Source organism: Sciurus vulgaris (genome assembly GCF_902686455.1).
Source record: "Sciurus vulgaris genome assembly, chromosome: 7".
Lineage (NCBI taxonomy): Eukaryota > Metazoa > Chordata > Mammalia > Rodentia > Sciuridae > Sciurus > Sciurus vulgaris.
In genome coordinates, this window is record NC_136467.1 from 55774749 (window position 1) to 55789791 (window position 15043).

At 44.5% G+C, this 15043-nt stretch overlaps 1 protein-coding gene across 3 annotated transcripts in view; it reads right to left on the reverse strand.

Moving 5' to 3' along the window:
• ARMC2 (armadillo repeat containing 2) overlaps nt 1–15043 on the reverse strand; it is a 133788-nt gene that overhangs the window by 25236 nt on the left and 93509 nt on the right. For all 3 annotated transcript variants that reach the window (XM_079149119.1, XM_079149120.1, XM_079149121.1), the window contains one exon: nt 9226–9544. In XM_079149119.1, the coding sequence (XP_079005245.1) occupies nt 9226–9544 (319 nt within the window). The remainder of the gene's footprint in view (nt 1–9225; nt 9545–15043) is intronic.

The window sequence follows — 15043 nt, forward strand, 5'->3', positions numbered from 1 at the left end:
TCACCAAATAGAAGAAATAATAGGCCCAAATCTCCATCACGTTGGCTTAGACCAGGCTTCCTTAACAAGACCCCCATAGCGCAAGAAATAAATGCAAGAATCAATAAATGGGATAGAACTGTCCCTGATACCAGCAGTGTGCCCCTGGTCTCAGGTCCCTCAGGGGCTCCACCAGGGAGTCTACACTGTTCTCCACACCCCCACTTCCCAATAGAATGGTCCTTGGGTCATGATCCATCCATAGCCATCACTCATCACTCTGATTCCAAACACACAAAAGCAGTCACTTCCACCTCCTGTCACCTGGTTCATCCATTTTTCACCTCTACTAGTTCCTCTTCTCCCACTTTTGCTTCTAAATCTTTTTTTTTTTTTTTTGGTACCAGGGATTGAACCCAGAGGCTCTTGACCACTGAGCTACATCCCCAGTTACCTGCTCCCTTTAAATTTTGAGACCAGGTCTCACGAAATTGCTTGGGGCTATGAACTTGCCATACTCCTGCCTCAGACTTCCAAGCTGCTGGGATTACAGGCATGCGCCACCGTGCCTGGCTCAAAATCTATTCTTCACTCAGTGATCCTTTAAAAATAAGTCAGGGGCTGAACACAGTGGTGCATACCTGTAATCCCAGGGGCTCAGAAGGCTGAGGCAGGAAGATCCTGAATTCAAAGTCATCCTCAACAACTTAGCGAGACCCCAGACCCTAAGCAACTCAGCAAGACCCTGTCTCTAAAGAAAATACAAAAAAGTGCTGGGGATGTGCTTAAATGTCCCTGGGTTCAATCCTCAGTACCGAAAACAGTAAGCCAGGGGCTGGAGATGTAGCTCAGTGCTGGAGCACTCCCCTGGCACGAGCAGGCCCTGGGTTCAATTCCCAGTACTGCAAAAACAAATGAAGAAACGAATTATCTGGTGTTACTCATCTCACAACCCACGACTGGTACCGTCTGACTTGGCCCACAGGCCCTACTAGGCTGCCCCGTCCTCACCTCCCAGGGCCTCAGGGTCAACACCAGTCTCCTGGCTCTTTTGAGCACGTTAGCAAGACCCTTCCTGGGAACCTTTGCACCACTGATCCTTCTGTTTGGAATACACCCCTTCCAGTTATCCGCCTGGCCCACTCCTCATGTCCTTCAATGGCTGCTGAGATGCCACCTGACCAGACACTTTTTGTAGCACCCTCTATAAAAACAGCATCTACTCTTCTCTTCCCCTCTCCCTGCTTTAATTTCCTCCATAGCACATTTGACTGCCTGTCATCATATGTGCTAATATTGGGTCCAAGAGAGCGAGAGATTTATTTATTTTATTCACTGCTGCATTCCCAAGACCTAGAATAGTGTCTGGCACATAGTAGGTGCTCAATAAATGACTGAATGTGAGAATAAAGGAACAAATCAGGGAATGGAACTTCAACACTCAAGTCCCATGGTGATTTTGCCCCTTCCATGCTTTACCACTGAACCACATCCCCAGACATTATTATATTTTTATTTTGCAACAGGGTCTTGCTAAGTTGCTGTGGGTCTCACTAAATTGCGGAGGCTGACCTCAAACTTGTGATCCTCCTGCCGCAGCTCCCAAGTTGCTTGGATTACAGGATGTGTCTGCTAGAGACCCTGTCTTAAAATAAAATTTAAAAAAGGGCTGAGGATGTGGTTCAGTGATAAAGTATCCCTAGGTTGAATTCCCAGTGCCAAAACTAAGTAGTTAACTAAATAAATCTTTCCTCTTTTTAAGTTGATTATCTCAGGTATTCAGTCATATAAAACTAATCCAGATGTCAAGCATATTTCCTGAGTTAAGGGAATTTAGCGAAGAAAAGATGACCAATTTGGGGGAGAGGTCATGAGTTTAACTTTGGATATCTTTTCTTTTCTTTCTTTTTTAATTTTTTAAATTTTGAGCAGAGTCTCACTAAGTTGCTTAGGGCCTCACTATCCTCCTGAACCGCTGAGATTAAAGGTATGTGCCACTGTGCCCAGCTCAGTTTTGGAATATTTTAAGGACCTCTTGAAGCACCGTCCAAGAGAAGAGGGACAGGCAGTTGACTGTAAGGGGTGGAAATCATAGGAAGAGTCTGAGCCTGGTGACACTAAACTAGTCACTGCAATTTGAACAGCCTTCTACCTCCCACCCTGCACACGTCCCTCTAGGGCCTGGATATCCTCTCCACCTGGCCACCACCTGCTCAAGAAGCCCTGCCCAGTCAAAGGGAAGCCACCCCAGCACCTGGACACACCTTTGGCCATAGCCAGCCCTCAGTGTTTTATGGGATAGGAAGTGCTTTTTTTTTTGGTGGTTCTGGGGATTGAACTCAGGGCCTTGTGCTTGCAAGGCAAGCACTCTACCAGCTGAGCTATCTCCCCAGCCCGGAAGTGCTTTTTACCTCTTGTACAAAACCAAAATTCCTCAGGGAACAAGCAGGGGGACAATGAGTTGAGTCAGAAGACTCTGCTAGCCCTTAAACACTCTGATTTAATGGTCACCCTTTGGCCTTCCCTTCCTTTTCATTAAAAAGGACAGCCTTTTAACAACTTACTACATTCAAAGGAAAACACAGTCATTTGTTATGCTGCAGAAGATGCATTCTGGCCTTTAGCCAGTGGTCCCTCCACCCAGAGCAGCCAGCACAGGACAAGTACACAGTAGGCACTACATAAATACTAGGAAAAAGAAAAAAGAAATGAGGCCCTGGCTGCCTTCTTTTTTGGATTAAATACCTGGGAAGCAAATAAACCAAATTGGGCTTTTCTATGGATTCTTCCAGTTGGAGGCTAGAAGTCCAAGATCAGGGAACCAGCAAGGTCAGGTTCTAGTGAGGGGCTCTTTTCCTGACTTATAGAAATATACTGGTGGCTCCAGGATTTTAGGAGACCTACACAAGAATCTGAATGGTTTTATGAGCAGAGAGGTAAAAGAAGGTGCACAGAAGCCCTGCTTATTTTGATTATGAGTCACACACCAGAATCCTGGTGCTTCCCCTTCTGGCCATGCAGACTTGCTCAAATAATTAAACCTCCCTGGACCTCAGTTTCCTTGACTGTAAAGTGAGGGTGATAATTGCACCTATACTGTAGAGTTCTTATGAAGTTAAAATGTGTTAATATTTGTAAAAAGCTTAAAAGAATACATAGCACCTAGTAGGTGCTAAGTAAATGATAGATGCCTAGAGGGTCATCCAGAATAACAGCTCCTGGGCAGTGGCTCAGGTGAATGTCTTATCCTTGTGCCAGGAAGGGTCTACAGTCCTGGTTCCCTCCACCCCTGGACTAGTGACACCACTCTTGGGCAGTACTTGGGCGGGGGCAGTGGGGAATCTTTTTTTCTTCTTGCCTTGATAAAAGAATTACTTGCCCAGAAAATGCAAGGTCTTCAGAGTCCCCTCCTCCTATAGGACTACATGTTTGGGCAGCAAGAATGGCATCTGGCATCTTGGGTGAAGGTAGGCACCACGAATAGCACTGAGTACCTTATATTCATTAAACCCACAAAAGTTAATTACTAATAATGCTTTAAACGCACTTATGAGCATTTCCCTTCACAGTAATTGATTATCTAAAGGTTTGTCTGTCTCAGTCATTTTGGGATGTCATAATAAAATACATACATGTGGCCAAAGCCAATAGACATTTATTTTCTCCCAATCTGGAGGCTGGAAGCCCCAGATCAGGGTGCCAACGTGGTCAGGTTCTAGTGAGGGCTCTCTTTTGGACTTGGAGATGGAGCCCTCTGGTTTCTCCTCTCACGAGGGCACTAATCCCATCATGAGGGCCCCACCTCATGACCTCCTCTAAACTAGTCATCTCTCAAAAGCCACACCTCCAAACACCACTACATTAGGGATTAGGTCTTCCATGAATTTGGTGGTGGTGACAAGGGACCTGATAAAGTCCACAGCAGCCTCCTAATACCCTATTTTATAGATAAGGACACAAAGCTTAGAAAAGTTTAACACGTGGCCTGAGTTCACAGGGCAGATATCTGAAGCCAGGTCTCTCTGACTGTCCTACCCTTTCCATCGCACCCTGCTGAGGCTAAGGACCCATTAGAGCCAGCCGGGGTAATACTCTGCTTCCCACAAGCCAGACAGCACCCTCTGCCACTGATTCATGAGTGTAAGGGGATCTGGAATTTGGAGTTTATCCCTAAAGCAGCAAATCTCTGAGTCTAGGGGTCTGCTGAGAGAGTTGGTTCCCACTAGAAATATTTGACTTTTTTTTTTTTTTTAAGAAACATTTGATTTTTTTTCCCCCTTGGCTCAGGAAATTGGGCCCAGAGGAGCCCCTTCCACCTCACCCCAGCCCCCACACCTTTTTTTTTTTTTTTTTTTTAATAATGAGGCAGCATCTTGCTAAGCTGCTTAGGGCCTTGCTTAAATTGTTGAGGCCAACCTCAGTAATTTAGAAAGATCCTGTATCAAAAAAAAAAAAAAAAAAAAAAAAAAAAAAAAAAAAATGCTGGGGATGTAGTTCAATGGTAAAGCAAGCCTAGGTTCAATCCCCAGTACTGAGGAATAAAGACAGACCCTCTGCAGTGAGATTGGCTGCTAGAGGTGACTCCTGGAGTACATGCACTCCTCTGGAGGGGAGCAGGCTGGGTGAGGTGGGAGGAGACGCCCCGAGTGATGCCCTTCAAGGAGTACTCACCCCTGGGGATAAACAGAGCAGCAACTGCTCTGATTTGGGTAAATGGGCAGGCCCTTTCCATGGCCCCAATCCAGTGCTAGCCTTGGGTTGCCCTAAATGCCCATCAGAGTGGGTAGGAACTTTGAAACTGGCTTCCTTCTCTGGGAATCTTTCTTTCCATCAGGAAACCAGTAGAGACCAATGTAGGAGGGTCTGGGATGGGGACTCAGAAAGTAATCCCAGTCTTTGGGTCACATACAGGGAAGGTGGAGGTGGGTTATCCTGTCAAGGGTGACTTCTGCCCTTTATTTGGGGAAGTAAAAATCTTTCAGGAGATAGACTAGACAAGGGTTCACCTGCTTGCCCAACTGCCCAGCTGGGGCAGGCTAGAGAGCCCCAACTACCTGAGATTCCACCCAACCTCGCATGGGCAAGAGCTTAGACACTGCGGACTGAAGCTTTTCTCAAGGAAAGCCTTCCGCCACCTACATCAGGACCAGCCAGGAGCTTTTGAAAATGCAAATTCTTTGGCTCACACCTAAGGAGGTGAATCATAACCTCTAAGGGTAGGCCAAGAATCTGTGTCTTTAGTAAACTTACTGCGTGAGTCTTGTGTACATGGAATTTTGAGAACCATCAGATAAGAGTTCCATTGGTAACTTAAGAAGACAAGTAGGCCATTCATGGGTTCCATATCCCCAAGGGGGTACAACGGAGATACCTCGATGGGGATCCCCCAGACAACCAAGGTAGAACACACTACTCCCAGAGGACCTTGTGATGGAAGCATGGAAGGAACAGGCCCCAAAGTCAACTAAGGATGCAGTCAGGGGACAGGTGATCAGCCTCCTGGGTCAACCCTTCATCTTGGGTCAAATTTGCTTCCTGGATTCTCTTTTTCTGTCCCAAATGATCATCTTCTTCTGAGTCAAAAGCAAGTTATTAGCTGGGTGTGGAGGTGAATGCCTGTGCTTCCAGCCACTCAGGGGGCTGAGACAGGAGGAGGGCAATTTAGTCTCAACCACTTAGCAAGACCCTATCTCAAAAGGAAAAAAAAGTATGTTGGGGCATGTGTGTGTGCACTGGGGATACAGATGTAACTCAGTGGTACAAAAAAAAAGGCAAGTTATTCACTCTACCTTTAGTTTATAGGTTGAAATTAGAAATGTAATCATCATAAAATACATGTAAAGCCAGAAATTTCCCTACATTATATGTGAACATTAACAATTATAGTACAGTGAATCATGACTAACTCTACTCCTTAACTTGGCTACTCACAGCATGTGTCCCAATCCAAGTGTCAGGTCTGCACCTTCCCAGGGAGATGGGAACCACTGGGTGAGTTTCTCCTGTGTTGGAGGTTCAGCTTCTTCTTCCTCTTTTTTTTTTTTTATTTTTCTTGGTGGTGCTGGGGGTCGAACCCGGGCCTTGTGCATCCTAGGCAAGCACTCTACCAACTGAGCAATAACCCCACCCCCCAGGCTCAGCTTCTTTACCTGGCCAAGCTACAAACTGATAAAAGGGTTGGTTCTGCAACAGAGGAGAACTCACAGGATGGGTTTTAGGCTTCTGCTAGCTTGTCAGGAGCCAGATAGGCTGATGGTAATTCCCTGAAGCACTGGGTCTCGGCATTTAATAGGTATCCTAGAGTCAATTTCTGGTTTTTTTTTTTTTTTGTTTTGTTTTGTTTTGTTTTTTGTTTTTGTTTGTTCATTTGTTTGTTTTGGTACTGGATATTAAACACAGGGGTGCTTACCCCCTGAGCCACATTCCTGTCCCCCATTTTTTTTTTTTTTTTTTTTTTTTTTGAGACAGGGTCTCACTAAGTTACTTAGGGCCTCACTAAATTGCTGAGGCTCACTTTGAACTTGTGATCCTCCTGCCTCAGCCTCCGGAATTGCTGGGATTACAGATGAGCACCCCAGTGCCCGATTAGAGTCAGTCCTGGTAAAAAACTGGAAAAAGTATTTTAATAGTCTCGCAGCTGATTCTGAAGCTAAGTATCTCTCACCCTGAGCTGAGACACACCACCCAGAGTGGCTGATCCTCTGGAAGGTGAAGGAGTGCAGCAGACAGGGACAAGTTACATCCAAATGCTGAAAGGCATAAGGTTATAACAGAAACTGAATTTCTGTAATAGCTAGATGCGTATTCTCCCAGATGGCTGTATGTGCAGTCAGCAGCTTGGAAGAGAGTTCAAGACTAAATATGTAGATTTTTTTAGTTATTATGTGGAAGTGGTAAGTCATGGGGGCAGGTCTCTGGTAGAATTGAAGAAGCCTCTCTTGAGCTGGGCTTAGTGGTATGCACCACTAAGCCCAGCAACTTAGGGAGACTGCCAAGTTTGAGGCCAGCCTTAGCAACTTAACAAGACCTGTCTCAAAATAAAAAATATACAGAACTTTGGATGTAGCTCAGTGGTAAAGCACCCATGGGTTCAAACCCCAGTACCAACACTATAAATATATTGTTGTTGCTGTTTTTCTTGAGACAGGTAACATTTAGGACTCAGTGACTCGCACTGAGCAACTTTGTGACCCATGAAGTCATTACATTCACAGAGCCTATTTTCTCATCTGTTAAATGGCAATAATAAAAACATATCCTCACAGTGTTGGGAGGTAGCAGACAAAAAGGTGCTTTATAAACCATAAAGCTCTATTATGAAGCAAGGCATTGTCACTTCACAAGGTATAAACAACACACCCACCATTGTGCTCAGGGTTCAGCCCCTCAGCTGTCCTGCCCCATCTGTGCCTTGGTCACTAAAACTTTTCATTAGCGGTGTGGTGCCGGCCCACACAGCTGACATTCCTCCACCACAGACGCTGAGTCCCACGAAAGCAGATACCAGCCTACATATTTTAAGGCTTGTTGTGGACTGAATGTCTGTGTTCTCCTCCTCCTCAAATTCCTAGTCCTAATCTCTAATGGAACTTTATTTGGAGATAGGTTCTGTGAGGAGGTGTAACTGAAGTCAAGAGGGTGGACCCCAATCCCATAGAGTTGGTGCCAAATTAAAAGAGGAAGAGAGACTCCAGAGCAATTTCTCTGCATCCTGTGAAGACTCAGCAAGAAGGCAGCCAACTATAGGCCAGGAGAAGAGCTTTCCAAAACACCAACCTTGCGGGCAACTTGATCTTGTATTTCTAGTCTTCAGAACCATGAAAATATAAATTTCTGTTGTCTCAGTTGCGGCCCTGCCTATGGGATTTTGCCGTGGCAGTCTGAGCAGGCTAAACCAAAGCCACAACCCATAGCATAGGGCTGTTTATACGGCAACAACTCAATAAATGGATCTAAAATTGAATAGCTGGTGTAGGGAGTATTCACCTATTACCCTAAAACATCATCTTTGTCAGACATTAAACCCCTTCCATAGCAACAAAATCTTTCATGAGTCTGGTTAGTATTGGTTAAACGAATTACCCAGGATTGCAGTTAATTTCCCTCACACCTGCAGACAGAGATGCCCATGGGAAATGACAGGCCTGAAAAGTAGAAACAGAAAATGGGCCTGGTGGCATATACCTGTAATCTCAGCTACTTGGGAGGCTGAGGTAGGAGAATCACAAGTTCAAGGCCAGCTTGGGCAAACTCACTGAGACTCGTCTTAAAATTTTAAAAAGGCTGGAGGTGTAGCACAGTGGTAGAGCACTTGCCTAGCATGTGTGAGGCCCAGGGTTCAATTCCCAGTTCCATAATTAATAAATAAATAAATTAATTAATTAATTAATTTAAATAATGGTGCCTAGCATGTGCAAGGCCCTGGGTTTGATATGTAGAATCACAAAAAAAATTTTTTTTAAGTAGAAATTGGGGGGCTTATGGACTGAATTATATTCTCCTAAAACTCATCTGCTGAAGTTCTACCTTCAATGTGACTATATTTGAAGACCAGACTTTTAGGAGTATACCAGGGTAAATGCGATCAATAAGGGCAGGGTCCTAATCCAGTAAGACCTCCTCTGCTCCCTACTCTAAGGACTTCCACCAAGGAAAGGCCCTACAGCACCCAGTAAGAAGATGGCTATCTGCAAGCGGAAGCAGGAGTTCATACCAGAAACTTTGATCTTGAACTTCCCTGCCTCTAGGAGTGTAAGAGATGAACTTCCCTGAAGTCACCCAACCTACAGCATTTTGTTATAGCTGCCCCACTAATATGAACTGCCCCAGTTCACTAATATAGGAAGAAACACGAGACCTGAAGTTCTGAGAGACAGAATCACAGATGATGTAAAAATTGAAGAAGAAAAAATAAATTAATCATGTGGATTGCCTGAGGAAAAATTTGGGATTTTAAAACTCTGGTTAGTTTGGCCAATTTTTGTTCATTTGATTCATAGAATTGCTTTAAATTGTGATATAATTCGCCAACCATAAAATTCACTCTTTAAAAGCACACAATTCAGTGGATTTCAGCAATTATCTACATTACTATTTCTTCTTTTCTGTTTTAAAACCTGGATTATATTTAAGGCAGTTCTGACCAGAAGAGGAATGTTCCTTTACATAGCTAAGAGGGTTTGTTAAACTGAGCCAAGCCGTCACCACACCCTGGCCACAGAAGCATCTTGGGGTCTTGGCTCTTACCCAGCGTGGTCAGCAGTAGGCCCACAACCTGTGGGTTGGTGGCCAGAGCTGGGCCAATGCGTGGGTGAATGGCTATGTTGGCCAGCACGCGGGTCAGCTTGATGAGTACGTCCTCCGCCTCTGACGGTGGCCTCTGCGAGATGGGCTGATCAGCCCCTGCAGGTGCCTGCCTCAGCGAATGCAGATCGAGTTGGTAGAAGGTCCAGAATAATGACAGCAGAGTCTGGATGCTCCCTTGCTCCTTGGAAAAGTGTTCCCGAGCCTGGTTATTCTTTGCCGTCAGGTTGCCAAGAATAAAAACAATTCGAATGACTAGATCCTGCAATAAATGAAAGACAAAGAGTTATAAGACAAAGTGATTGGAAAGAAAACAGTCATATTTAATTTACTCTTAATTTAATTAATAATAAAATGTAACACGTCTGGCTGTTACTAACTCCTGCGGTATTTGATTCTCAAAATGAGTGCAAATTGACAGGAGATTAAAAGGATTTGGTGGCAATGAAAGAATACAAACTGACTGATGTGATCAGCGAGAGCTGTTAACTTCACATCCTTCATCCTTCAGAATTTCAATTCTGGGTGGCCTTTTTCTCCCTAAAGAACAATTAGTTGAGTAGGACAATGTGTCATATAATTCTAAGTTTGGATACTAACAGACTTCTTGAGCATCTAAATCTTTTTCTAAGAATCAACCTCCTGCTAAAGCACTATGTTTCTAAAAATCAGGCATTTCCCAAAAGTGTATTGTGTCAAAGCAGGATTCTTAATTTTGAACTACAGACATTTGGGACTGGATATGTTATTGTGTGTGTGGGGGGGGTCCTATGCATTGTTTAGAAGCCATCTACCTTCTTGCTAGATGCCAGTAGCACCTCTCCAGATTGACCACCAAAATGTCTAAGTGTCTCCCAGAACATCATGCCCAGTTGAGAACCACTGTGTTACATACGAATGCCATTGAAGGAGCACTAAATCAGATTGAGGATGAAGGGCCCCTCAGACACTGAGAACTTCCTCATGCTCAGAGTAAAAGCCTTACCCACCAGCCCCAACGGGAAGTAAGTCATCTGGAGGATGAGACTCTATTTCATTTTTTGTGGTGCTGGGGCTCAAACCCAGGATCTCCCACAGGCTAGGCCAGCTCTCCACACTAAAGTACTGCTTACTGAGGCCTACCCCTGGCCTGGGTGACAACATTTATTATTGTGCCCTGCACCGTGTCTGTTTATAGACAAGAAACTGAGTCCTGGAGAAACTGTAGGTCACATGACCAGTGAGGGGTGGAGAAGGATTTGAAACCCAGGATTACCCAGACTCTGGAATCCTTTCTACATCTGCTCCCTGCCTCTCGCTTATAGTGTCATTTAGTATTCTCTTCTTTGACCTTGCCACTTTTCTAACAGATAAGGGATTATCTTCTTTTAAAATGCAAATGTGTGGCCAGAAGGGATTACCATAAACCTGACTTTGTTTATCAGATTGGTATTTATCAGCTGATTTAAGCAGACAAACACAAAGGACTGGGTACATTTTTATCATTCATGGCTCACAGAACCATTTTTATCAAGGTAAGGATCCCAGAGGCATTGGGTAATGGGGTATTGGGTAGGGCAAAAAGAAGGGAGGACTAAGGACAAAGGACAACTTCTAGATTTGCCTAGAACTACTCTGCCAATACTAACTTGTTCCTTCTTGTTCTTGAAAAAGAAAGAAAAAGAAAAAAAGAAAAAAGAAAAAAAAAAAAAAAGAAAGAAAGAAAGAAAAAGGAAGGGAAAAAAAAAGTTTTCCCGGACACTCACTGGCAGAGAATCAGCACAGCTCTGCTGTGCAGCTGGGAGCCATTTGCCAACATTAAGACAGGACACAGCCTAACACTACGGCAAGAACTGGAGCTGATCCAGGACAGTATTCATTTTGGGAAATGGTTCAACTCACAGCATTCAACCAATCACAGCCATCATCCAATCAGGAGGACCCTTGGCTTGCTCCACCCTGGGAAAGAGAATTTCGGTTCTTAGATAATGTCCCATGGGCGGAGCCTAGAGGAACACATGTCAAGGAGGATGGGATACAGTGCTCTGAAGAGTTTATAATCTATTTGAGAAGGTAAGGCTAACGTGTGGGGAAACAGCTAGCTAAGACTAAAATGGCCAACCAAGAGCCAGACAGCAAAGGGGATTATGAATTTCAGCTCTGGAGCCAGGTCTAGGTTCACACAGGGACTTGACTCAACCTCAGGGTCCCTATTACCTCATTTGCAAAATGAGGCAAATATGGTATTGTGATAGTGAGTGAGATGAAACAGGCAAGGCACAAGTTAAATTGAGTAACAATTCAGGTATCACATAGAACCTTTTTAAGTATTATCAGTGAAAGATTAGTTAATGGCTATAAACTGTGGGACACACCCACAGTCTTAGAATTGTTTAGAAAAGAGGACATTTCAGTGAGCAACAGAGAGGTCAACAGAGTTATTAAGAATGAACTTGAACTCAACCTTGAAAAGGCAAAGGAACATGCTGTGTGAGAGGGACAGGGTGGGCAAAAGGAGTCTTAAGAAGGTATAGATGGGGCCTGGCACTTTGGCACACTCCTGTAACCCCCACAGCTGGGGAGGCTGGGGAGTGTAATGTACAAAGCTGCTCTCCCCACCCTTTCCGTTGCAGCCATTTCCCCGCCTCCCAACTACTGTCAGTCTGTGAACATCCTAGCTAGCTATTGGTTCATCAGTCAGCTTGCAAGTATCCTTCTCCGTTATTGGTCCCCTGTTAGCCTGGTGGGATTCTTAAAGATAGCTTCACCACCATCTTTTCTCTTGCTTTTTCTCTCCTACTCACTTTCTTTCTCCTCCTCGGTTTCACACACTTTCTTGCACACACCCTTTCTCCTTCCTTTCTTTTTTCCTCTCATTTTCTCTCTTACCCTGCAGGGAGACACTCTGTTTGCTTAATAAACTCCCTTATGTGATTTCCCATGTCTGGTGTGGTTTTTGTGGAATTCCTTACAGGGAGGCTGAGGCAGGAGGAACAAGAGTTCAAATTTAGTGAGGCCCTAAGCAACTCAGCAAGGGCCTGTCTCTAAATTTAAAAAAAAAAAAAAAAAAAAAGCTGGGGGTGTGGCTTAGTGGTTAAGTGACCCTGAGTTCAATCCTTAGTACCCCCTCAAGAAAAATCCCCCCCATAATATTGGAGATTGAACTCAGGGCACTCTGTTACCTTGGCCTTCCCCAGTTGCTGAAACTACAGATCTGCACCACCAGGTCATTCTTTGATCACCTGGCTGTTCCCCAAAGAAGCTGAAGCGTGTGGCCCTTGAATCTAGAACAATTACACACAATCTGATTTTGTAATACTCAAATCCCACTTCCCATAAACCCAGTGATCCCTTCAAGTAATTCCTGAGCTCCTCCCGGACCCTGGATGGAGTGTGATGAGGCGATAGCTTCTCCTAGGGCCAGACCCAACAGAAAAATCAGTTTTCTCACAAGAACAGAGAGCATTCTCAAGAATTGAGCTCCTTAGGAAATTTCTGTTTTATATTTTCTAAGCTGAGGACTGTGAGCAAAATTTTTGTGAATGCTTCACTGTTTTCTGACAAGACATTCTAGAGTTCTACTTCCAAAAAATCATAATTAATAATATAATAATAATAATAATAATAATAATAATAATAGCAGTAGTAGTAGCAGCAACTAACACAGAACTTACGATGTGCCAGACTCTGATGTGAGGCTTTACATACACAAATTAACTAATCCACTAAAAGTGATGACCCACTTCTGTCATCTGAACAAAGCTATTCAGAGTCTCTCACAGCAGGACAGCAATCTCCCTCACACATTTGCCAGCAGTGACAGTGATGTTAACCATGTTTGGACTTTGCCACGGTCCCTGGATTGTCCTCTTCTCTCATTTCCACAAAAGTATATTAAATAAGACTGGAAAGACATGAGGATATTAAATGCCTTCTTGAGGAATTTAATAAATGGTTCATTCTGATTACTATAAATCATTACCAGAGCTAATCGATTTACCCCCAAAATGTCACTGCCATATTCTGAAGCATGCTTGGCTGTACCCTCCCCCTGCCCAGCCCTTTCCCTCTTTCTAGGCCTTGCTGCTTCCCTTTCTGGGCTTGTTTTTCTCTGAGTCGAACCCAGCAGGCTACTCTGCCTTGAATCACCTCCACCTATCACTGTTGATCTGTGTGGAGTATTTAGACCAGAATCCTGACTATAGATAAATCAGGTTTTCTTAGTGACCATCATTTCTCAAAATTCATATGACCTCTACCATGGTCACACGGTCTAATGTGAGCAGGCTAAATGCTGCTTTCTTTTTCTAGAAATCCCCCGGTTCCTTTTCACTTCTAAGACTCTGAATCTAACATCTCTGTGGAGCCTAACGTGATGGGGGTGAAGCCTGACGTGGGGAAGAAGAAAGCCTAGGTTGTAGGGTGGGAAGAGTTAACACTGCCACACTATCTCTTTCCCTGCCTGGGGTGGAAAAAGGAGGGGGCGGCTCCTGGCAGCCGCCGTGCCAACTGAAGGATGGCATGCAAGATCAACAAATGGGGATGGCAGATTGTGCTGTTCGCAGCACCCAACTTCCAGCAACTGCCGCGCTCACTGCTTCTGTCCTCTTCCTCAGGGTTGGCTAAGGAATCTTTTCTTTTCACCTTTTCAAGTATGTTCTCCATGAATCTGGGGAGCTGGGAAGGGCCTCAGGGAAGGCTGGCAGAGGTGGTGTTGCCTGGTTCCCACGCCGGGGCTTGCCTCGCCTAACCTGCAGACCTGAAGCCGCAGGCTGAGCAAGAGGGCTCTGCAGAGCCTGCATCTCGCCTGCACAGCCTCAGCTCCAGACGTCTTTCCCACTGAACTGAGGTCTGCCCGGGGCAGTACTATGGAGAGATTATCTGGTGTTCGGCAGCCCAGTCCACCTCAACTCCATGAAGTATCGCTTAAATTAAATAGCCTATAAAGATTTGTAGAAATTAAACCAAGACCCCAGTCACTGATTTGTAATTCCTCTGTGGAAACCATTTCATCAGTGAATGGTCTTCCACTCCTTTATTCTTACACAAGATCGGAAAACAATCCATAAATCAACACTCCTTTTTTATTACATTTTTATTAAATTTAACACAAACCTGCATATTGACACCACAACTATGTGGTTTTGAAACAGCAGAATGAAGATGAATCAGGAGAGAGAATGTTTTTTTCCTAAAGCAGGCAGTCTAGTATAACCAGTTCACATTGACTTTCTAATTTTGCTTAAAATGGAATCAGCCCAGCAACTGCTACAGCCAACCAGGGCTTAGACACAGGGGTCCACCCGCTCTAGGAGGCCTGGCCTCCACTGAGCCTTCCAGTTATAACCCAGGCTCTTTCCCTCCTTCAGCATACATTGTGCCCTAGTGAGCAAGCATGTTACTGGGACTGAATGGGCCCCTAGGCATGTAGATAAAATTACTTTAACTGGAACAAAACAAGGAGCAGAATGGTGCTGAACAGAATGGCCTATGTCCAGTTCCACTGATGGTCCTTTGTTTTATTTCATTTTATTTTATTTTGAGACAGGGTTTCATTAAGTTGCTGAGGCTGGCCTTGAACTTTCTATCCTCCTGCCTGAGCCTCCCAGTAGCTGGGTTACAGGCATTGACCACAGTGCCTGTCCTAAACACCACTTTTTGAAGTACAACTCTTACATCATCCCCCTGCTCAAAACCTCCACTACCTAGTAAATCAATATCAAGCCCAGCATCTAATGCTTCATCTGGCCCTGTGAGACCACTTCTGCATGAACTCACCTTG